Source organism: Carassius carassius, chromosome 48, assembly GCF_963082965.1.
Source record: "Carassius carassius chromosome 48, fCarCar2.1, whole genome shotgun sequence".
Classification (NCBI taxonomy): Eukaryota; Metazoa; Chordata; class Actinopteri; order Cypriniformes; family Cyprinidae; genus Carassius; species Carassius carassius.
In genome coordinates, this window is record NC_081802.1 from 4,097,266 (window position 1) to 4,122,520 (window position 25,255).

A 25,255-nucleotide genomic window follows, 5' to 3' on the forward strand; every position below is an offset into this window, starting at 1 on the left:
AAATTGACTGCCTAGCATTAAATAACAATCATTCAGCCGTTTATAATATCCAAAGGCAAGCCAGGCTTTTTCAGAAACCCACAACACGAGGTTAAAATGGCCACAAGAGATGTCTTAATGTTGAATTAGAAATCGCTTGAGTAACATTGAGAAACTGCTGAAATTTCTATAGCCTATTAATCTTGGGATAAAGGTAGAATGTGTAGTAGAAATGCTAAAATGAAGTGCACAGGCTGGATATTTCCCAGTCAGTGAAACGTGTCCTGCAATGAGTTCTCTGCTCTGGAAGTTCAAACTCTTTATCACAGGAGCAGCGGACCGAGCCGTCTGAATACACACTTGAACTCAGACTGAACTCAGGTCTGTTTTTAGGTTGCAGTGTTGCCTCGCTGAAGGAACTTGCACCAAACGGCCCTTCTGGTCTTCTGTGGCTTCTTATAATGAGAGTGTTATTAAAGTGCATCGGCCATTTTATCCACAAAGGTAGAACAACTACCAAGAAATGCAAGACTTGACTATTTTCGACAGATGCAAAATAAAACTAAATTTTGGAAATCAGCTAAATAACTACTAAAGTGGCTTACTAAAATAGATTTGAAAAAGATAGATAAAATGAACGAACAACAGACAGAATGCTAGACAGAGAGAACTAACTAACAATAGATGGACAAAAAGAAAAATAGACATGGAATGAAGAACGACAGACAGAACGCTGGATAGAACAATAAAACAAACAAAACGAATTAATGAACGTTAGAAAAAACGTTAGATAGGAAGACTATAAATAAACATCGGACAGACAGCGTTACTGCTCTCTGCTGAGCTGTTCAACATCAGCACAAACACACACTCACATCAGCAGCACAACGGCCCTTGTACACGAGTGTGCTCTGTCACAGGGGTCACACACAGCAGCCGGGGCTTATGGGTCCACCAGGACACTGAAGCAAACAGCACTGATGCTCGCTTACGTCTCAACATACGCTTTTAAAACTCAGGTTTATCTGCATGACAGCCCTGTCCTGCAGGTCATTAGAAGGACCAGCACCTGATTCTCCAAGAGCATGAGGTCAGCAAAACAGGTTGAGGTTCCTATAATGAGCTCAAATGTTTCAGACAGCGCACACACCACTGAAAACGAACACTGAGAAAGTATTTTTTTATCAGGAGATATTTAAATAAATTAGGAAAAGCAATTATTTTACTTGAAAGGATCCACCTGCTTGTGTAAAGTTCATAAGAAATGGGAGTAATGGATGTCTTTTTGTCTTTTCTTCAAATGAGTAAATTAACATGAATCACAAAAACAGAAGATGTAATATACAAGTACAAAAAGAAAGGAATTACAAATTCTACACAAATCTATTTTCATGCGTCACAGTTTGAATACCATTGCTATAGGTGGAAATTAGAGTATTTAGGTTTTAAGGTTCTTTAGAAAACCATCTTCTGGTCTTCAAAAAATCCACAAAAGCTTCAGTGATGTGAAAAACTTATAAAGCAACAGATCACTCAAAAGCCTTAAGCAGCCAAAACAGGTCTTTCTTAAGGTAAATGTATTGGATCTTACACTGAGAGATGCAAATGTGTACATTCTTGCATTGTAAGAAAATGCAAATCACTTTTTTTTATTGCAAAAACAAGTGAACTATTAATTAATCTGCAATTATATATTAAATAAACGGATGTTATGGAATATGACTGAAAGCATGTGAAAATCAAGAAACAACCACAGAAACATCTCTATAGTAGCTAAAACATGAGATTTCTGCACGGAATGAAAATAAGCTTCGCAAAGCATTAAATTATGAATGAACGTGAAAAAAGCTGAGTTGGCAAATTTGAGATGTCGAGAGAAAATAAATCGAAAACAAACTCAGACTTGCACTAGAAGTAGTTTTAAATCAATCGTAATTTCGTTTAGATCTTCGGCAGCACTTAATGTCAGGGTTCATCTCTCGTCAGAGTAACACTAATTAATCGCCTCCTATCAATAATCAATACGGTCCTCTCACACAGCTCTTTAAACTGATGTATGGACACAGCTCAGCTTAAAAAACCTTTCCATCCGAGTCATTCACGTTAACCAGGCCGATAAAGTCTTAAAGCTTCAATTAAACTAGCAATCTCAATGCTTGAGCGTTAATTAAAATAAATAATTAAAAGTCCCGTTTTTCGTGCTTTTTTGAAGCTTTGATTGTGTTTGTTAGTGTGCAATATAATATGTTTTAATGTTTCGCGTGTAAAAAAACTGTTTTTTTCACACAATTCACCTATCCAATTCACACAATCTGTATCCTTCAGAAATACGTAACGAGTTCTGATTGTGCCAGCGGTTCCTGTGTTGTGATTCGACAGCAGCTGAGCGCGCGCTGCCCTCCTGGAAACGCGATTGGGCTAGTTTTGAGAAGCAAGTGTGCAGGAGCACGTGCTGGAGATGTACTTATAATCACAGGAGCGTTTTTACTGACGAGATGCGCATGAAAATCGCATTCGATTTTTTTGCACAGCCCTAACATCTAGTTAACAAAGCTAAACAGCGTTGCCCCTTGTGTAATAAGATACAGAAACTGTTAAACGCACCAACTTAAATAATAAAATACACTTAACGATTGTGGTCCATAAACAACGCCTTCTCCAGACAAAGAGGGAACTGCTCCATCTTTCAATAATAATCTTTGTGTGAATCAGGCATTAAACTGATTGAGATTGAGGAAGCTCGCTGTCCTCAGCAAAATGTGCTGCACATAGTTTTACATGTGGATTATAATTTTCGGGAATTGAGTTAAACATAAATTGTAACCATTGATCTCTAAGTACAGCGTCCCTGGGAAGCCCAAATAAAGATGATTGGACTCCGAGATGAAAATAACAGTGTTTAGACGACATGGCGACAAACGCACTCTTCAAACGCAACTCTTCCTCCTTCTCCGTCAGAGCGCAACAAGACCACGCTCCCCTTTAGTCAAAAACGGTTTTAGTGACGTCATTCCTGCAGGAACTAGAGGGATGTAGTCCAAATGGGTCGTTCGATGTAGGCGAATTCTGTTAAATAAAATATCTCGCTTGGCCTTGAACTTTGAGCTTTAGAATTTTACAGATATTACTTATACTCTAACAACAACATTACACACTAACTAAAGTTTGAAACATGGGATCACGAAGAACGGGACCTTTAAACTAATTATTATTAAATGCTCATGGTCAATCAAAAGTTATCATTGCAATCTACAAAACTGCAATTTTTGCAACTGTACATGTTTGGGTAAAAAAAAAATTGTGCTTAAAAAAAAAAAAAAAGTTACAGCATCTATACTGGAAAATAAAACAACTTTCCCTTTACAGATGCCATCAATCAGATAAAGCAAGACCCCATTCCAGAATCCTTATCTGTGGATCACCAGGGGAATAAAGGAATCTTTTAAGTGAGGCCTCTTAATGATATTATCTGAGGATCAGATCGATACGACCCCACAGGTAGAAATAATCTCTAACTATCTCACTAGGCAGCAATGCTCGCTTCAGTACAACTCTACGAACTCAACACATGACCTTAAGACGACAAGTCCAACTCAAGTCCAACAAAATCTCTAGTTCAAAAAACCCAAAATACAGACAAGAAATCAAACATTTTCCCTATAATTCCAGTCACCACCAATCAGATTCCGTCCTTTTGTACCTGAAACTAAATTTGCGTTCATTCTTACCACTGAGAAGTCTTCGGCGCTGCATTCGACTCCTCTGAAGTAGCAGGACAGCAGCATTTCTTTAATGTCGTGGCCCGTTCGATCGTAGAACTCGCGCATGTTGAAGGGACGGGGCTTGAAGACGGAGAAGTCCGCCTTATCCTTCAGGGTCATCATAACGCTCTCCTCCACCAAGTGTGTATCCCGGATCTCATACCTGATAAGATAAGACGCCTTCCATCAGAAAAGCATGTAGAGTCTAGCACACTGAATGACAATCACTTACCATGGTACCATCAATGGACATACTCCCATACTTTCCTGTCTGCCCTCAACAGAAAAGAAACAAAAAAACACTAAACTTCCAGACCAGACAGAACGTGATGTGAAATCTCAAATAATATGCAAGCTGTCACTCAAATGCAACATCTTAAAGTTAACACATATATAAAAAAAGTATTCATTTGAAGTAGGCAGCAAATTGTGTTAATTAATTGAATATCATTGTGAGTTACTGACCAAGTACTTTAGTGTGCTTGACAATGAATGTGAATGCATCAATAATTTAAGAATTTAAGTGATTACATATATAAGAATTTATATGACTAGCCAAAGAACATTTATTATAAACTCATTTTAAATCCTGATAACATCATAACATTCTTGAAATAAAATGGTATTGTTTTTAGTAGCATACAGCATGTCACCTAAATCACCTTATCATTTTGTAACATCGTAAGCAGAATGTTGTTTAGTTTGAAGTGCACTACAAGTATCATAAGCAGCAATTGTTCACCGATATGACACTTCACAGTAGAGGGCTGCATTGGGATTGGGAGTTGGCATCTTGCGTATAATAAAGCGCACGTATGAGTCGTAACTGTTAAAGTCATAAAGGCAAAAGCATAATATAAATGTGCTAAATCCCAAACTGCAGTGCAATGACAAAATAAATCTGAGTTACCTGAGTTATGTGTGAGTTTCTAGTCTCACCGCAGAGTAATTGCAAGAAAAAGCTTTAAACTCAACAAACTTTGCAGGCTGCACTAACAAATACGTGCGAGAAGTATAGTCCAGTTCACAAGCAAATGAATATATGAACGTGTTCTTATAATGTAGTGGTTACACACCTGATTCACATCATCAGCTCTCTAGAAGAGCATTCTGCTTGACACTCTGTGTTCACTGCATTCACCCTAATATATGTGACCCTGAAGCACTAAACCAGTCTTAAGTCTCTGGCGTATATTTGTAGCAATAGCCAAAAAAACAATGGATGGTTCAAAATAATTATTTTTTCTTTTATGCCAAAAATCATTAGGATATTAAGTAAAGATCATGTTCCATGAAGATATTTAGTAAAATTCATAACGTGAATATATCAAAATAATAATAAAACTTAATTTGGACAACTTTAAAGGAGCATTGCGTAGAATCTGAAATTTCTAACCGTTACTGACACCAGTGGCCATTAGAGGAACTGCAGCCAGTCTCATGCTCGTTCTCAGTGCGCACGCTCTTTTTTTTTTTTTTTTTAACTTACGAGGAGTGTCCGTGGGTGTCTGAATTGTGCTGGAGGCTGGTCGCTTCTTTCCATCCGCAGAGTCCATTTGAAAACACTATTGCCGCTGCTTACTATAATGGCGTGCCGTACGGTTGTAAGCCCAAGTAGACGAGAACGCACATGACGTCACATTTTTGTGAATTTTCGCGCCAATTCGGGCTCGACTCCTCCACACACAATTGAGCCTACAGGCTGATAGAGGCGACCGTGGTGGACAGTCGAGATGTCATTCTTTTTTTTACATCATGGTTGGCTCATACATGTACAAATGAAAACTCTATCTTAAAGATTTTTTTAAGTAAAAACCTCAAAATAGCTCCTTTAAAGGAGATTTTCTCAATATTTCAATTTTTTTTTTTTTTGCACTCTCAGATTCCAGATTTTCAAATAGTATCTCAGCCAAATATTGTCCGATCAGAAAAAAACATACATCAATGCAATGCTTATTTGTTCAGCTTTCGGATGATGTGTAAATCTCAATTTTGAAAAATTGATATTTATGACTGGTTTTGTGGTTCAGGGTAATTTGGTTATTCTAATCCAGCAAAAGATTTAGAAAAACAACGAACAAAAGGATGTTGCGCATGCGCAGCCACAACAAAATGAATAAATGACTCTTTTATTCTCGTGTTTTAAAAACTTTGATGCTATAAGGATGAGGAGGAAAAAACTCAATAAAACAACAGCCACACACTGCTCCCAGATCACACGAGTCTGTTTGCTTACACCTCAGCCGTGACGCTGATAATTAACCTCGCAATTAAGACTCCCTTAACGGCGTGACCGCAGCTTCCACTCGCTGATATGGAGATAAACATGGGGTTGCCAGATTGAAATCTCATAGTAAAAATCACTCTTTCATGTAACTGATATGCAATGTTATTAAAAAGATTGGATAAAGTCATATTGTGACATGTTAATTGAATAAAATTAGCAAAACATGTTTAGTCTCTGAAACATGTAAGAAACATCATATGGTGTTTATGAGAGCAAACAGGTGTGAAAACATCTGTTTGAAGGAGGGGGTTTCATTTCCGTCAGACCATCAGCATCCTTCTGTCGCTGTGCCTCGCACCCCTCGCCGCACAGACGAGCTGTCAGGCAGGTCTCCTCCCGCTGCTGCAGCACAAAGTAAAAGATTAATGGAGGTGGTGAGACAGACGGACTCGAGAGAGACAGCCAAACGCAGACACAGAGAGCGCCGTCCCCGTCTCACTCCCAGACCATTATCCTCTTAGTCTGCACCGCTGTCAGTTCAGAGTCCACACTGACCACAACAAGAGCACTTGACGGGCTCCCATTGTACGCCTGCCCTAATCACAAACCTCCCTCTGTGCGTGTGTGCGCGTGTGTGTGTGTGTGTGTGCGTGTTATATATATATATATATACACACACATACATTATATTAACATTGTGATAAGTGTATTAACACTCCCTACTTCACTTTGACATGGTGATTTAATAAATAAATAAAATGCAATACTATTACAAAGCATATGTGACCCTAGATCACAAAACCTAACCATAAGGGTAAATTTTTCGAAATTGAGGTTTATACATAATCTGAAAGCTGAATAAATAAGCTTTCCATTGATGTATGGTTTGTTAGGATCGGACAATATTTGGTCGAGATTTGAAAATCTGGAATGTGTAAAAAAACAAATCGAAATACTGAGAAAATCACCTTTAAAGTTGTCTAAATGAAGTTCTTAGCAATGCATATTACTAGGCAAAAAATAAGTTTTTATATATTTACTCTAGAAAATTTACAAAATATCTTCATGGAACATGATCTTTACTTAATATCCTAATGATTTTTGGCTGAAAATAATAGTTGATCATTTTGACCAATTAATACAATGTATTTTTGGCTATTTCTAAAAATATACCCCAGCAACTTAAGACTGCTTTTGTGCTCCAGGGTCACAAATGAGGAGGTAATATAAAGTCTCCTGAATTAATGAATAATAAAATATTTTTCTAGTATTTTTGATCATTTTCGTAAAATAGATAAAAAATGTAAAGAAAAATTAATGATGATAGTTAATTATTGATGATTATTTTTAAGAAGTTTCCCCTAAAACCCTAGTAATCTCAAATAAGTTTCAGAAGACATCTCAGACATCTTGTCTGCAATCAGAAGTGAAAGATCTCAGTATGACCTCAAACATCTCATCAAAGGATCTGAGCTATCCAATGCTCTCCATGTTCATTTTATAGACAAATATACTCTTACTGTATGACAACTACACTGTCTTATTTTATTCCTCCAAAGAAATATAACATTTCAGACAATGTGTATATATAACTGAGAATCCATAAAAGAGCAACGTCTAAAAAAGACAATTTCCTGTGATTGTGTGATTGGTTTTAAAATACATCACTTTTCTGCAGGGCTAAACTGATGCCGAGTATGATAATCTGAGGCAGTTTGACACATATTATCACATCTTCAATTTCGATTACGCCGGCTAATCTCCGAAACAAACATTCTCCCTGAATTAAACACACCACACACTGGAACAACATGAAGTACACCACTAATAATGCTCTCTGATTCAACATAGCTATATTATAGAATCGATTTCTTTCGTTTTCCTCAATAAAAACTAAAATGACGTAAGAAGACACATTCAGAATTTGAGTCTTTTCTTCTTGTTCATAGCATCAGAGTTTCACATGTACATGCATGACGCTGAGAACATCTTGTGTTTATTGTAGGGAGGAGCGTCACATGACCGGAGGAACTTCCTGTTTAGGGCCCTCGTTATTAATCACCACAAGTCAGAAAAATAACCTCAGTTAGCTGTGGATTTCATCAAGCTTGAAGCAGATCTCATTAGCTGGGATTTCATAAGTGGCATATTAATCATTCTCTTCAAACCAAATCATTTTCATTTAAAAAAGACAGCAATATTTCAAATCAACGTGAAACTTCATTCACATGCCATTTCACTTCACAACTACAGTTTAACAAAACAAAATAACGTGCAGGACTTTATTTTATTCGTAGATAACAATAATATATAGATAGTCATTTTTGATTCTGACTGTAATAATACTAATTATTAATAACTAGTACTAATTAATACTATTTTGACTTGCATCTTGATATTTAATTTCTGATGACAGATTATGAAGACAAACATTTTTGTTTTGTTTCTCTTTAAAAAACGAAACAAAAGACAGATTAAATATATTTCACAATAACACCTGTAACATATATTAACTAAGTCAGTTTTGACTTTATCAATATTATTGACTTACATCTTAATATTTCTGTGTAATTCTGATGAAAGTTTACTAAAACAGTAAATCTATATCTTTCAATGTATTTCTATAACTAGGATTTTGAATAGTTTATTTCTTTAAAACAGGAAATGAGTCCTTTTTTTTTTACTATATTAACAAACTATTTTGACTTAAGTCTTGATATTTCTATTAAATTGTTTATTAAAAAAATTACAGACAACATTTTTTTCATGGTTTACATTTTTTTTTTCTTTGAAACAAGAGATGAAACATTCAGAATAAGTCCAGAATTGTATATTGTAAAGTAGATACATTTTATGCATAGTAAATTTTGACTACGTCAATAATACTATTTTGACTCAAATCTTTAAATTTCTATTTAAGTAAATGGTCATTCTTGAAATATTTTTTTTTATTATGAGATTAAACATTAACAACAAGACCAGAAATGCACTGTATAAACCAAATAGTCAATTTTAAATATGCTGATAATGCTATTTTGCCTTGATATTTCTATTTAATTTTAACGAACGATTACAAAGACAAACATTTTTAATTCTTTCTTTAAAATAACATTTTGTTTTTCTTTCAAATAAAACACTCACAATAAGACCAAGAACAAACAGTAAATAGTAAATACTCAATTTTGATTTCATCTCGAAATAAAAGCCAAACCTGTGAGTCAAGTTTGTTTCCAGCTCACAAAAGTTTCTCGTCCTCTCTCTGATCTCGAAAAGATTGGCAAACGGCCAAAACTAAATTGAAAATCCTCCAACTGTTCCTCTGACATGATCCTGTGTGGATTTCCTTTCAGCTACTCCCAGAAACACTGTTAGCACCTCTCAAAACCAGGAGGATCGATGTGATAACAGGTGGTCCGCTCGCTTAAGGTTCATAACATTATTATTCGTGGTATCCTCTCGATGGCCATCCGGAGAGCGTGGAGGGTCAGTGTCCTGCAGAGTTTAGCTACAACCTGCCTCAACATACCTGCCTGGAAATATCTAGTATCCTTAGTAAGACCTTAATTAGCTGGTTCAGGTGTGTTTAATTAGGGTTGGAGCTAAACTCCGCAGGACACCGGCTCTCCGGGACTGAGTCTGTAGACCCTGGTTTAAAAGTTGGCCAATTCTGTGGAAAAAAAAAGGTGGATTTGACAACCCTGCATCCAACACGAGCTGCAGAGTCAGATGAACACAGGTGGACAGTAAGGAGAGAAGACTGACAAGACCATGGTGGAGAATTTGCTGCTCAACAGATCCTGAACTCATTGACAAATTCCTTATCTTGTAAAATACTCCTTTACACAAGAGTACGCATGATGGTGAGTGCTTGTTCAAAAGTGATTTCAGTACCCTGTGTATTGATAGCAGCTATCTGATGCGTGAAAATTATATACATAAGAATGTTTGCGGGAGTGGACACAAAAATCGTTGGAGCGGGCAGTAGGCTAGGTCAGAAATTCAGCGGCAGCAGGATCATGAAAACATTCCCGCATAAGGTTTTACTAAACAGACACACTAGAAAGAAACTTACCAAAGGACTACATGAAGTTTGGCTAAAATAATCAAACTAAACCGGTTGCTCTGCATTTTTAAACTTACCTCAGGAGTTGGCAGCTTGCGTTTTAATAAAGCGCACTTATGAGACGCGACCATTATAAAGGCAAATATATTATATGAATGTGCCAAATCCAAATTCCAGTGCAACGACAATGAAATCGTGTTTTACCTGAGTTACGTGTGAGTTTATAGTCTCAACTGAATGTGATCGATTGTGTACCGCAGATTAATCACAAAAAAACTGAGCAAACTTTGGACTGCAAGCTAAAACAAACAAGCATGCACGAGTGTGGGAGTGACCACTGCCAAAGACTATAGAAACATACATAGACATACAAACACGCTCTACTCACATTACTATGATGAATGGGGAAAAGTGCAATGCTCAGTATGGCCACCGTAATGAAGGAAGTCCCGCCTTCCAGTCAAAATAGCCAATCATCAGTCTTTACAGACTAGTGGTCCTTTGGGGGAGCGACTCTGCACAAGTGATCAGACTTTCCTTGAAAGGGACTTTGCTACTGCTTACCGGAGAACCTGCTAGCCTCACCTTTTATATCTTACTTTGCTAATAATAGGCGCACAGAAGACCGACAGCTCTGCAAGACTGACCACAGCTCAAGATAAACTCAATTTAAGACCACCAGCTTCACCATCTCCACTTCGACGGGTGGATATTTTCTGGCTCTAAGTAAGCCCACATCAAAATCTGGTATTTGTGATTTATTCACCTTTAGAAAATATTGAATTTCGACCTGTGGCCTGTTACAGCTTTCTTATTAAATGCCTGCTGGGAGCAGTGCGCTTAGCGCTTGTACAAGTGAGGCCTACCTGTGAGCGTGAGTGGAGTGCTACAGTATTCCTCTCTGTTAGACTGAGGATATGGTTATTTACAAAGCAGTGTGACAAAGTCAGTTCAAAGCTAGACTATTTGAGTCAATATTGAAAGCTTTGCATTAAGATAATGCTTCATTAGCTGGTCTTGAAGTGATCCACAAGTTTATTACTTTATTTTCCAGTGAACTAATGAAAGTGTTCATGCTTCACTGTAGTGTTATTTTAACATTACACGACATAGGATTATTGATATTCGCACACCTAAATGGACCACAAAAATAATTATGGAAATGTTTAGCTGAGAGCGGGAACCTTCAAAAAAAAAAAAAACACCATAAAAGTATAATTACAGGAGTCCATATGATTTTTGAACTACATTTCAAGTCATACGATGAGAAACGAATGCAAATATTTATGCCGCTACCCTCTGAAAATTAATGAATCAGCACATCCAAACATGATCTGACACAAAACACAATAACTACTGAAAATAATAAATACTGAAATTTGTCACTGATGCAACAGAATTTGTTTTTGACCATCGGCCTTTAAATACATGTACTTGGTGATTTAATTTAAATCTATTTTTTTGTAATGTAAATCTATAGGTGCAAATAGATAGTCAACACTTAACACTTAAATTAGTATTTTAGAAAAATAAATGGCCCAAAATCTCAAAACTGACCACTGAAAAAAACAGTGGTTTTGTCTGTAGTGTCTTGCCTTTGTATCATGGTTCTTCAATGCTCCTGCACCTTCTCCTGCTTTAGTGAGTCTTCATTCAAACTCACGTTTTGATGATGGCAACAGGAAGCAGATGGCGCCAGGAACTCCAACTGAGTTGGGATGTTTCTGTATCTATTCCCTTGGTGGCTGCTCTGTGTGTGTGTATGTGTGTGTAAATCTTTAATATTGCCCTGCCAGAACTCCCTAAAGTAATCAGCATGAAGCTCTGTAAGTGGAGTTGGGAAAGGCACAATTGGATTATGGGCCATAAGCATGTTCATTTTCCAAAGATGGTATAACTAACACCAGAGCATCTTCCTCATCGCTCTTTCAGCACAGAATAAACACTGGTTTTCCTCAAAGAGACTTCTCAGCTTACAGGAGAGGTGATGTGGCTTGATTAAACGTCACGCCACAACAAATGCGCCGATATTGTGCATTAACTCTGAGAATGAACTGTTTGGGAAGTCTCAAAAGTCTCACAATGCTGGTGTTATTCTGGAAGCCAACAACTTGATTTAAATAAACCAGAGAATGAATATCTCCTATTGTGCAGTTTGGCTTTGCATTAAAGCAGTAAACAAATACAGCACACATAGACGCTGTACTGTATATTAAAGTGCAATCTGAGCAAAAAAAACTTGAATTTCCATGCAAGTCCAGGATGATTTTTGCAAGTTAAAGAGAAAAACAGGGAAATCCAGTGGGATCCAATGTTTGTTTTGGACCACTTTGATTTTCACTGATATTCTTCAAAATATCTTCTTTTACGTTTCATATTGAAAGTCTTTCACAAACAGGTTATGAACAACATAAAGGTGGTAAATGATGACCAAAGCTTCATTTGGTGTGAATTATCCATTTAAATGTTGTTTTGGTGCTGGTGGACTAATTAATTCTGGATTAACCAGGTTAGAAGGTAAAGTTGCTTGTTGAAGTCTGTTGCGAAACCAGCACACCATCATAGTTTTCATGCAACTTAAAGGGATAGTTCACCCAAAAATTAAAAGTTAAAGTCAATGGGGTTTAATAATGTTTTCGGACCCCATTGACTTCTTTTGTGTTTCACATAAAAAAAAAAAATAAAAAAAAAAGCAAGTCAAACGGGTTTAGATGCCAGTGGTACCAGTCTAGATGGTGCACCAACTAGAAATCTGGTTTATCCAGGTTAGAAGTTAATGTTGGTGCCCGTTAGGAAACCAGCACACCATCATACTGAAGACTAATCCAAAATACAATTTGCTAACCTTTAAATTATTTCAAACCTGTATGAGAAAAATTTCAGATCCCCATCGATTTTCATAGTATTTCTCCCATACTATGTAAGTCAATAGGGACCAGTTTCCTTACCAACATTCTTCAAACTATTTTCAACAAAGGAAACACATACAGGTTTGGAATGGCATGAGGGTGAGAATATCATGACAGAAGTTACATTTTTGGGTGAACTATCCATTCAACCATGCTAACACTCTGAAACCATCCATTCTGTCAACAAACAAGCCCTTTAGCCACAACACCGTCTTGATCTGCTCTTCCACCTGCTCTGTTAAACTCTCCCAACAATAATGTTACCATTTCCAGGCTGTGAAGCATCACAGAAGCATTTCCCAGACGCAAAGGCGTGAAATGACAGAGAGCCAGTTAGCACAACAGGGCCTTTATATCAACACAGAACCGGTGCAGTTTCACAAGCATAGCTAATTACATGGGGATAAATCCTTGTTTATCACATGGCTTATGAGACACAAGTTAATTGCTTCCGTTTGTCAACCCTCCAATCCCTTTGAAGCCCCCTCGGCTCCCGGTCGCTATGCCTTGTCTCTTAACGTAGCAACACTGGCTTTTCACGGCATGGAAACAGGAAGTAACATTGCAGAGAATTGTGTCAGTTATTTGCAAACAAACCAAATGGATGTTTCAAATACCAGGAGATTGCAACCAATCAGAACAGATGTATATTATTTAAAATAATATAAAAATAATGTTGACTAATTACTAGGGCTGCACAATAAATCGCATGCGCATCTTGTCAGTAAAGCCGGTTATGTAATCAGTGGTAAATCTTGCGCAGCTTGTCAGTGAACAACGGCTCTGTGTAGTAAATGCTGCTCCATGAGAAAGCACGCAAGTGATGGAAATTTAACACTGATTACAGAACCGGTGACATTTTATCCTACCTGTCAGATTTTCCTACCAGGGTTTACTGTGCATGCGCACATCAATATCGCGTCCTTTTTCTCATGATAAACAATGGTATTTAATGTATCCAGCACCCAGCTAAATCGTGTTTGGCACTTGTTGTACGAATTGTTCTAGATGCGGCGCTGCACTTCTTGTCTGGTGTGTGACCGGCTTTCAATTACAACGTGACAAAATAAACTGAAAGTAACAATGCACAACACATTTAACTCATAATGCATAACATAATGCAATGCATTTCTGAATTAAAATATTTCATGCAAAATAATGGAGGCGGAACTTGATTTTGGATCTGGAATATTATTGGATTGAGAAAAGTGGATGTTATTGGTATTAATATTATTGGTTTTTGGTATTGATATTATTGGTTATTGGTATTGATATTATTGGTTAATATTATTTCTCCTGCCTTGATGTTGTTAAATGTAGAAGATGTTGAAGAAACATAGTATTATTTAATAAAATATTATTTTTGAACATGCTTTTACTTACTAAGAACACTTTTTTTGATGCAAACTTTGAAGTTGTAAATAAAATATTATAATTAATTGTGAAACCTGTGAGCAATTTCCAAGTGAAAACTCTTTCTAGAACAACCTTTTTTTCAGCGTACTTGCTAAAAGTAAAAACTATCAATCAGACCACAGAATATATGAAGGCTATCTAAAACATTCACAGCTCAATTCAGCAACAGTTCCAGTGAGAAAACTGGTTTAGTGTAGGCCTATTAAAAACGATGAGGCCACATGTCGACGAGCACATTTCAGGCTGCGTTTTGGAAAAACATGCTGACGGGCGGGAGTCGCGCTCGCGATTCTTGTGCTGGAAAATTGAGATTGTTCTAGTGACATTTTAATATGTTGTGCAGCGGTTCTCTCTTACTGAACCTCAGGCAAAACACAACACTGGATCGATAGACCAAAAATATCCCATCAGCGCAGCACAGGGAATTGCTTTTTTTCCCCTGGTGAAGTCAAATAATGTCCATAGATGTGTTTGTGGGAATGTGTTCAGGTGGATGTGTTCACGTCACACAGATCTTTGGCCGCACTGATTCACAGCTGCAAAGACATATTGTAACAGCTCAGACTAATGGAGGGAATCGAACGACGTCTTGCTGTTGTCCATCAGTTCTTAGACCTGCACCAAAGAACAACTGAGAAACGGATGTTGAAGGTATGAAAACAGACTCGCTTTCAAAAACTTCACATCTCTTTTCTCTGGTGTCTTTTTCCCCCATCCAAGTCACAAAATATTAGTAGATTAAATGCTGCCAAAACAAAATATGTGCGCATTATATTTTTCCAAGGATTACAAGTATCTATACTTACACATGTACTGTATATTTGTATACGTGTGGGCATATACATTTCTAAATATTAATCTTATTATATAAATTATTATGTAATTATTCATTTATTAATATGCATTTTATATACTATATATTATTATTATTCATGTTTCGGACTGAGGGCATCACTTTTGCTTTTATATTTTACTAATATTTTACTAATTTATTATATTTTACTAATATAATATGCATTAAATAATTACTGTGAGTGTATATATCCATTTCTATAATTATAATATTATAATTAATTGATATTACTTATATAGTAAATTTATAACTATTTTCTTGTTTTATTACTAATAAGTTATTTTATTATAATTCATATTTATATTTAATAAAAATCATTAAATATTATATTAAAACGATTTTAATTAATCGAATAATTGTAGTTATTCTAGTAAATAGTTACTGTGACAAAGTACTTAAAGTAAAATGTATTACTATTCTGGATGCTGGATATAAACTGACTTTCACTAACTTTCTCAATAAGATTCTCAACAGAAGAAACTTTTTCATGATAATATTTGAGCTGAAAGCGAAAACTGACAGTAGAAGAAGAGTTTATGCTAATGTTGCGTCCCTCGTAGCGGTGCTGACAACACACTTGAGCTGAATTACAAACTGCATTCTAATATATTTCCAAACGGAACATCATGCGCATTTGAGCTAGCATAGCTAAAAGCATTTGTGCTCATGTTCTTACATAGGACGTGTTAGAGGTCTTAGAGATCATGGACAGTCTCTGAAGCTTGAACATGCAATCTGTCCACTTTCTGACTCTACATGCTCTAGTCATTTCATATTTTTTCCTTGCCTTATATTCTCTGAACTTTCCAATATTCAGATTTGCTGCATTGATCATTCACCTGTTAAATATTCTACTTGGCTGGTGGAAGGAATAGAACTAATTAAGCAAGAAAATAGGCAGAAACTAACTTAGGAGTTAGTTACAGTAGTTGATTCATTGTCAGCAAACAAGAAGATAAATCAACTGAAATGCTCTGGGTGTTTAACCTCGACACTAAGACAATTCAAATCTGAAAGAAGCGCAGCACAACTGATCTCATTTACACAGATCCAACGATCTTTGAAGATGAGTGAGGTGCTTTAAAAGATCTATTAGATGATCTGACTGTCACTCACTGACATCTGGATTCTTTCAGGTCACGTCATCTTAAACACTGCACTGCACAACAGAGAGATTATACAATTCCTACTATTTAATAAATGTAGTATGTAGTATATAATAGTAGTATATAGTATAAAATTATATTTTAGAATAGCTGCAATTAGAAGATAATAACAGTAATCACATGACCTCACACACACACACAATTCCTATGTAACGTATATTTGGGATCAATAACATATAATGCTGCTCAGATGTTTCGGACTGAGGGCATCACTTTTGCTTTGCCTGTGAATGTGATCGGCACTGAAGCTTCTCTAATAGACTCAATGGAGCTGTGATGACATCTGCTAATGAATCCCAGAGAGAATAAAGCAGGAAAGTCCTGCCTGTCACGCCACGATAACTATCGGCCTGAGCTGTCACTGTATCTTACTCAAGGCCACATCACAAGTAGTGTATGACCATCAAAACAATAGCACAGATACTGCAAATTTAGAACTGATTGCATCCAAATAGAACTACACTACCAATGTAAATACTAGGGCTGCACGATAAAATCGCATGCGATATTTAATGCGTGTAATTTACAATATAGCATTTACTACACAGGGCCGTTATTCACTGACAAGCTGTGCAAAACCACAATCATATTTTGTGCATGCTTTGTGCATTTTAAGTACATTGTTATCCTGTAAACAAACACCCTCAAAAACCAAGTTTCTTTACTGGCATCAGTGGTTCCATGAAGAACCTTTTGCATTCAAGGAAACTTTCCATTGCATAAAAGATTCTTTACAGCAAAATAAAAAAGATTTTTTAAATGTTCTTCACGCCAAGAAAAAAATTGTTCTTTGTGGAACCCAAAATGCTGCTTCTATGTGCAAAAAGTCCCATTTAAGATCTTACATTTTTTAAGAGTGTAAAAAGCACAAAGGATTGTGGGTAATATAACCCCCACCTAAAAATAAAAGTACATTTTCGAAAATCAACCCTAATACTATATACTATTTAGGAAAGATAGTATGCAAATTGGTCATCTGATTGGTCAATGAGTAATACAGTTGGCTGTGTTTTCAAGTAAGTAGTTAGTAGTGAAAACTTTGCCTAGATGCTCTCCCAGTTCCCATGGCGAATGGGTTCCAGTTGGTTGCTATGTGCTATATGTAGTCCTGTTTCCTTAGCGATGCCTTTATAGAGGAAAACATGTGAACAACAGACTGATGAACTTCTAACTAAAAGTTCTTGTATGCCTTTTAAGTTACTCAATTAACACTGAAATTATTTCAGGATAGAAAAATAACATTGAAAATGTTTCTCCTACACAACAGTAGCCGGGTTTCCATGCAAAGTTGCGAATTTAACTTATGCACAAAATTGGAATATCATAAAAAACATTTCCAAACAAGCACCGTTTGCATCCAACGAGTCAAAGAGAACAACATCATCACTCCTGATAAACTGGCACTATATATCACTAAGAAAAGCAGGAGAAGCTACTGAATATAATAAGTTTCCTATATAATAAATTACTTGCACCTCAGAACGAGCAGACGAAACACAATGAATCAGGCATTTCAGAATGACCATAACAACATTTCAGATGCTGTGGAATGAGATTGGTCCGCTGGTTAGTCAGAATTTACCACCCCATAGCGCAAAGTCACATGACTTTTTTTGATGCGCTACAAGGAATTTATTCGCAAAATGCATTTCCATCTCCCATTATTCACATTAACCCTTTTGCGCACAAGTCAAAAACCACCTAATGCAAGCGTAAAAACTTTTTTGCAAATTTTTATTTTTATTTAAAATCCTGCGTTTCCATCACTCGATTCTGATGCGATCTTCAAAATGTGCATAAAAGCAGGGTGGTGGAAACCCAGCTATTGTGTCTCCACAAGAGACCAAAATCTACACTCAAGAGCATAAACATAATGCTTATATGAACAGACCAATCAAAATGTCAAAGATCAGAAATGAAGCTTCAATCTGGAACTGATTTATGAGCTGTTTATTCATGAATAAACCGCACAGCAGAAAGCTTTCAAATATACGTCCAAAAAGTAATCTAGCCAAGTGAATATTAGTTGAAAATCTAAACCTGGCATCAATTATTCATTCCTGCCAAATGTGTTGTTATTGAAAAGCAATGAGACCGATTGTACTGCCAATACACACACTGATGTGTTCAATGAGTTCTGGACCGCAGAGTGACAATCACAGTCCTGAGAGAAGAATCCAAACGCAGAGCAGAACTTCTGCTTCTCTAATGGCTGCACTTTTGCCACAAGCACAAGACATGGTGTTATCAGTTACATCGAATCAATGATGATTCACATCAGTCTTCACCAGGGCTTTCAACACCTGAGGGGATGAAATCATTTTTCATTTGCAGACAGGCAAGTCAACCTTCTAACTCTCCTCTCTTTTTCAACGAGGCAGGATGTTTACAGCTTACGTGTTTAACTCCCATCAAAGCTAAAATACAGATTTGGATTGAATTTCAAAGAGTGTATGACGGAAACCAAATTCTGACAAACAATAATCAGAGTTCAGAGAATCACACAGACTTAAACCTTGAGGTAAAACAGATCATTTATCTCTGTCAGCACCAATGATCTGTTTCCAAGTGTTTTTAAAAACCATCTGAGTAATATTGAAAATATAAGCTACAACCAATACAAAATCTTTTAAATACCACCTCCAATTACCTCAGAAAAATAGCTAATATATGAAATACCACGAACGTAAACAAGAGTAAATAAAAGGCTAAATCGTTTCTTATAAGTTCTTACAAACTTTATCAAATGTGATGAAACCATAGGGTATAATAACTCAGAATATATATTATTAGGGCTTTGTATTATTCCAAAAATAAAACCTTTAACATATCCAAACAAATCGTAGGGTATTTGAGCTTACAATGTCTTGGTCCTCTATTAATTATAATAGAAAAACTATGAAAATGGAAATAAACTAGTCTTAATAACGAAAAAATATCTGGGTTCATGGTGCGATATTTCGCCAAAATTAACAAAAGTATTAGCTTATAAAATTGTTTACATCTTCCCTGTATTAAGTTCTAGAGCTTGACAGTTATAAAATCAAACAAAATGGCGACAACAGTCGCTAAATTTCGGTTTACATTACCTATCATTAAAACCAATGTTTCTTTGTGCACTTTTTTGTTTTTAAATATGTGTCTAAAAACATAAGAATAATGTACTAATGGTGTAGCCTATTATCCCGCCAAAACAATAATAACGCACTTGCCACAGAAACGAATCATACAAACACATCTAAGTAAAATATCTCTAGTAACACGTTTATTCTGTGGCTGTTTTAAAACAACCCTTGTCCTAATCATTTTCTTCATTTAAAAATGTGTTACACAACTCACCTGCCGTTTAACAGCGCGAGCAGCTCGCCCGCGTGGTACAGGTCGTTGCGCGTCACGCGGCTGAAGCGGAAAGAGTTCAGGTTGCAGAAGGTAATGGCGGGAAACGGCATCATTGGTGCCGTGACCTCGTCCAGCTTGGTGACATGGGGGTACTGGAAGTAAAACCTGATGCGGTCCACGCAAACAAGCAGCAGGAACGAAAACGAACCCATGAAAAACATTATCCAGATGCATCGCTTGATGCACTGGCGCTCATAACTGAACATGTGCGAGATGCCATGGAGCGTGGACCTGCTGGCGAAGACTTCAATGGGCACGGGCCGGTCGCAGTCCAGATTATCTTCAGACTCTGTTTTAATATCCATGTTCCTTGAAGTTTAAAAGCTCTTTGAATGAAGTAGGTACAGATGTTTAGACGTTTGGAAGAAATGCACGCCCTTAGATGGTCAGCTGATCTTTACGAGAAGGTGCATATAGATGGACCTAGTGACACTTTATGAATTTACAACAATCCATGCAACATCTTCATGATGGTCCTTTTGCAAGTTTGTGCAATCTTAAGTTAAATGTGTTTTTCCCCCACTCGATTTAACCCGTTCGTTTGATGTAAGGTGTATTCAGATTGATTCAGTCATAATAAATCATATTTCTAACTTTAATAAAGCATGTAAAGTTGGATATCACCACATGAAGCACAGTCTGGCTCCTCAAACTAGCGAAAGAGAGAGAGAGAATAAAACAGTTTAAAGAACTCAACTGCAAAAATACAAATGGTTACAGATTATTCTGATAATACAAGCATGTATTCCTCCGAAATCCTCAGGATGTTCACTAAAGTAATACGCGAGTGCCGTCAATTCATCTCTGTCTCCTCCAGTCGAATCAGCGCAATGTACATAAACACAAGCGTGATGATAACGCTAAACTAAGCTCATTTATTTGCATACATCCGCGTCAGGTGTCAGAGACGACAGAAACGCATCGCTCGGTGTAAAGAGAATGTCTTCTCAATCACATCCCATACACAACACCGACACATCCGCGGTGTCAGAACGACTCGGGTTGTGTTTCAAGATCGATACAATAAGCGATCCGCAATCCAACTTCACCACGCGCGCTGGTACGAAGTACAACACAGACGCTCTCTGGATGCTGACATCACTGAAATGTCCCCTTCTTTAATTAATGCAGCACGGCACGCGTTTCCATATCAGATCAAGTGTTCCGTTGTAAGTTATATAGTCCCCGTTCGTCCAGTGGGTTCAGATGCAGACAGACGCGTCAGGAATGAACGCTGCACACTGCGACGAAGCCTTCATCCAAGCGCTCCTCTGTCTGTCTGAGCATCACTGACCCGATCACTGCTTAAAAGAGAGAGGGAGAGAGACTGAGCGATGTTATTATAATATTACATATCTTTATTGTCATTTTACTGCCATATCGTTATGTATTTTATATAAAAATATATTTTATTATGAATTAAAAGGGTTTTATTATTGTTTAAAAAAAATTCTTTACTTTATGTAATTTTGCGTATTCATGCACTTTATTATTCACATTAAAACAATAACTTTTTTATTTATTCTTATTAAAATTATGTCTTTTGTAGATTTTATGTAATCTGTAGCCTATTATTACATTAGAATAATTGTCATTTTTAATTTTTCCCCTTTTACGTATAATTTGGTTTTAATATTATTTGTTTGTCTTTCTCTGTAAATTACTGTGTGTATTTCCTTTTGTTAGATAATGCAACTAAAAATTCCCCATGGTGAGACCATAAATATATAATACAGCTACTAATGTCAGAACAAGCTATACACAATCAAAGTGAAGCACAGTATATCTGAATGGACAGTCCTGTTGACCAGGAGATGCTTGAGCGATAAATGAGTATAAAGAAAAACTGATCTGTATTATTTGAGAAACTTACAGCTGAGGGGTGAAAGGGAACCTACCCATGAAATTACACTGAGTGCATTTTAATCCAGGTTTGTGACAATATTAGCTAACGCTGGGTGTCGCTGCCACTGATGTGGCCCACAGCTGATTAACCAACTTTCAGAGACACGCTTAAAGTGTCAGTCTGTTAATGGACATGCATGAACTGAAGCAAAACCCCTTCGAGTTTAACAATCTGTCCAGGTAGGTCTGTTGTGACCTGGTTCACTTTGGAGTCTATAAAAGAGGTTTGGATATGATCCTGGATGTTTATTGATCCATTCTGAGGATGTGAAATATGAAACCAGACGCCTGAAGTAATGGCAATGGTTATTCCCATGAGTGCTGTGGCCATAATGGACTGTATATCATATGTGTGCCTGAGGCCGCTGGAAACATAAGCAAGTATGCATTATGCTCGATTTTATGATATACAATTCAATCTCTGGTCACCAGCACATTCTCCACTCACAGAACATGTAACCACAGGGCGATTTCTGTGAAGGAAAACCAGTTTCTAAGAAAGCTAATAAAGCCTTAAATCATTCAGCATCCTAACAGTGCATACTTTCTGAGCAGGTTTTGGTTTAGAAGGCAAACAGGTATCTTAAATTTTCAAACCATCTGTTTGTTGCGGCTCCCATTGTGCTCCACTCGTGCCATAACGCATGTCTACAGACGCTCTGCATGACAAATTAAATGATTCGTGCACCAAAGCGTAGATAGGCAGGTAATGAAGGAGAGGGAATGCTGATAGCAAATGGAAAGAATTTATCAACAGCGTCCTGGGAGATCTTATGGGACATCTGCTACCGAGAAATGAAGCGCAGACAACATGACAAAAGAAGAGTGCAATGGAAGATAGACTCCAGAAATCAACAAAACCGTCAGGGGGCAGGAAATGGATTATTAAAAGCATATCTACTTAGAACTTGTGATTTTTTGCCACAGGGATGTTATAGAGCATAATCTTCAGAGGGAAAAAAGTGTCAGTACGCAAAATAAGCTCAAGCACTTGAGCTAAAGTGGAAAAACTGCTAGCAGAGCAGATTCAAGTTGAAGCGCACTGCCAGTAAAGCTGATGTTGAAGCCGTGGCCTAGCAGTTAGAATTCATTTATTAATAAATCCTAATATTTATTTATTAGTAATAAATGTTAGCAGTTATTTAATAGATTTATAAAAAAGAATGATCATATATACTCTAAGGGAACTATTAACAGGTTTTCTCCATATTTTAACCGTTAAAATTACAATAATTGTATACAGTGTAGAGTTTCATGAGGCAGCTTACAAGATGCTAGTTCCCAAAGAGATAACTAACTTTTAAAAGGAACTCAGAAAACTTCACATTCACATTAGACTTTCAGTGTTGATTAGACTTGATTAGAAGGGATTTCCTATCTAATGCACAACATTCATATTACAGCGTCCATCTATTATTTACATGTGAAATAATGGCTCATATCTGAGAAATTGTGGTTTCCCCCAAAACATCGGAAGTTCATGCAATTTGGCCGATTTCCTCATAATGTCCTATAGTCAATGCATGCCAAATTTTGTGAAGTCTGAATATTGTTCTCACAAGATACAGGTCGATAACATATTATGGGCCACACCCAAAAAAAATTCTGCCAATATCTGCTAAACAATTAAATGATTCAAATAATTATTTTTTTTATAAAGTTTTGTCAGGGGCTTCTCGAGATTAAACACACCCAATGTCAACACATTCCTGTTCAAGCCTTTTCACAGCCTGCCAGATCTCAGGGAATGGGATCTGAAATGAACGAACTCACGTCTGCTCGACCCCCATGTGACAATTTTAGGAGTCCAAGAAGCAAAAACGCTGTTGACCCCACTGTGTTGTAACCTCATGCTTTGACAAACCACAAGCCAGGAAGCTTGTCCAAAAAACGTCTTCTTGGCATTCCGATTGGCCGTAGTTGAGGGAATGTTGGCCAGCCCTTGAGGGATGGACAGATGGACGATTAGCTATGATGAGGTCCTGCAGGGTTCAGTGTGACACGGAGCAAAAACAAGAGGCACATGCAGAAACATCCAAGGACATACTTGTGTCCAGGAAAGTGGAAGCCGTTTGATATCTCTTGTTTGGGGGAAAGATTCAAATCCGGAATGTTCATGATCAACACCATAGCGAGCTGAATAAGGATACTTCAGTACGCCAACTTATTGCTTAACTGAGCTTGTTTCAGAACTACAGTAATGTTATTTTTTTAACTGAACCAACACTGCATTGACTGGAACTGAATAATTACACAATAATGACTTGAATTTCAGGATTATTTTTTTCATTTTATTTAATTTTTTTGTAAAATGCTGAAAAGTTCCAGATTATTCTATTATTGCTGGTTTGTAATTACTGTTGGTGAGGAAGCAATTCAAATGTCCCTGCCATCTGAGTCTGATCAGAGTAATATTGGGCTTATTCCATTCCCAACATCCGTTTGAGATGCTTCATATTAGTTTTCATCAAAGCTGTACGAGCATAACTTCACAGTCAGAAGTTCACTCATCCTTGCCTTTTCATTATTACTTCATGCATGTCTTGAGTTTGATGAGAAATGAATTATGAAGGTATTTTAATGAAATACTGCACCGGACAATTGTGTTGTCATTATTTCTTTCAGGTGTCGTTCTATTTCAATTTGCAGCTCTTCAAGCGAGTAATTCATAATTCAATAAATATTAATTTATGTTCTAATAAAATAAGATGCCTGCATGTTAAATTAGCACTTTGGCGTGGTGTTTGTGAGCAAAATAGCATCCATTTAGACTTCAGGATCAATTGCTAAACTGATGCAAGGCAAACAAAATAGAGACTGGTTGTGCAACTCCTGTGAACATAATAGCCTCTTTGGCCAATTAAGTGTGAAATTGGTTAAAAAATAAGCAATTTAATCAGCAAAGTGGTCTTTATAAAGAAGAAACTAATGACAGAACTCAAAGACACTGGTGTTAGTTTTTCCACCAGGCTTACAAAGTATTAACCAGCAAGACTATAGACTGGTTGAGCAGCTTCACCAGAAAGAAAATGATGTTCGCCAGCTATGGCAAAACAAGTGCTAAACCATATATAATATGAGGTGTTAGATGTACAACATCTAGTGAATGGGATTCTTCCCTGATTTGCGCTATTTCACAGCTCATATCCAAGCTTCAATCAATACAGCACAGGCCTCATTCTGTCCGACTTCACCTTTACTAGAAGTGTTCAATACTCGAGATGATAACAGCCTCTGAAATCATCCGCGTGTTTAGCTCAGCGCCAGGCTGCTCGGCTGTGAACACGATTGTGAACGTGGTGGGTTAAGTTACTTCACCTTCAGTAAAATGCGCGGGCGAGTGCTGATACCTGGAGACCGCGCGGTCGAAACGCTCCAGCCCAAAATGCCACCGTTTAACTTTGATTGACATAATTCACAATGGATTCCGAGAACAAAGGTTCCCTGAATGTCAAGATTATGGAGCGGAATACACAAGCCTTTTCTCATCTCTGACCGGACGGGTGAGAAAGAAACACGTCCTCTATTACAGGATTTATGCTGCCTGTATTAATTGGTTTTCTTAATTAGCACAGCA

General features: G+C 37.0%; 1 protein-coding gene across 1 annotated transcript in view; it reads right to left on the reverse strand.

Annotated features, from left to right (window-relative positions):
* LOC132131480 (acid-sensing ion channel 1B) overlaps nucleotides 1–21,059 on the reverse strand; it is a 149,777-nt gene extending 128,718 nt beyond the window's left edge. The window contains exons 1-2 of the mRNA XM_059543521.1: nucleotides 19,714–21,059; nucleotides 3,708–3,903 (exon numbers count right to left, since the gene is read on the reverse strand). Of these exons, the coding sequence (XP_059399504.1) occupies nucleotides 3,708–3,903; nucleotides 19,714–20,078 (561 nt within the window). The 5' untranslated portion in view covers nucleotides 20,079–21,059. The remainder of the gene's footprint in view (nucleotides 1–3,707; nucleotides 3,904–19,713) is intronic.
* Nucleotides 21,060–25,255: the final 4,196 nt, after the last annotated feature.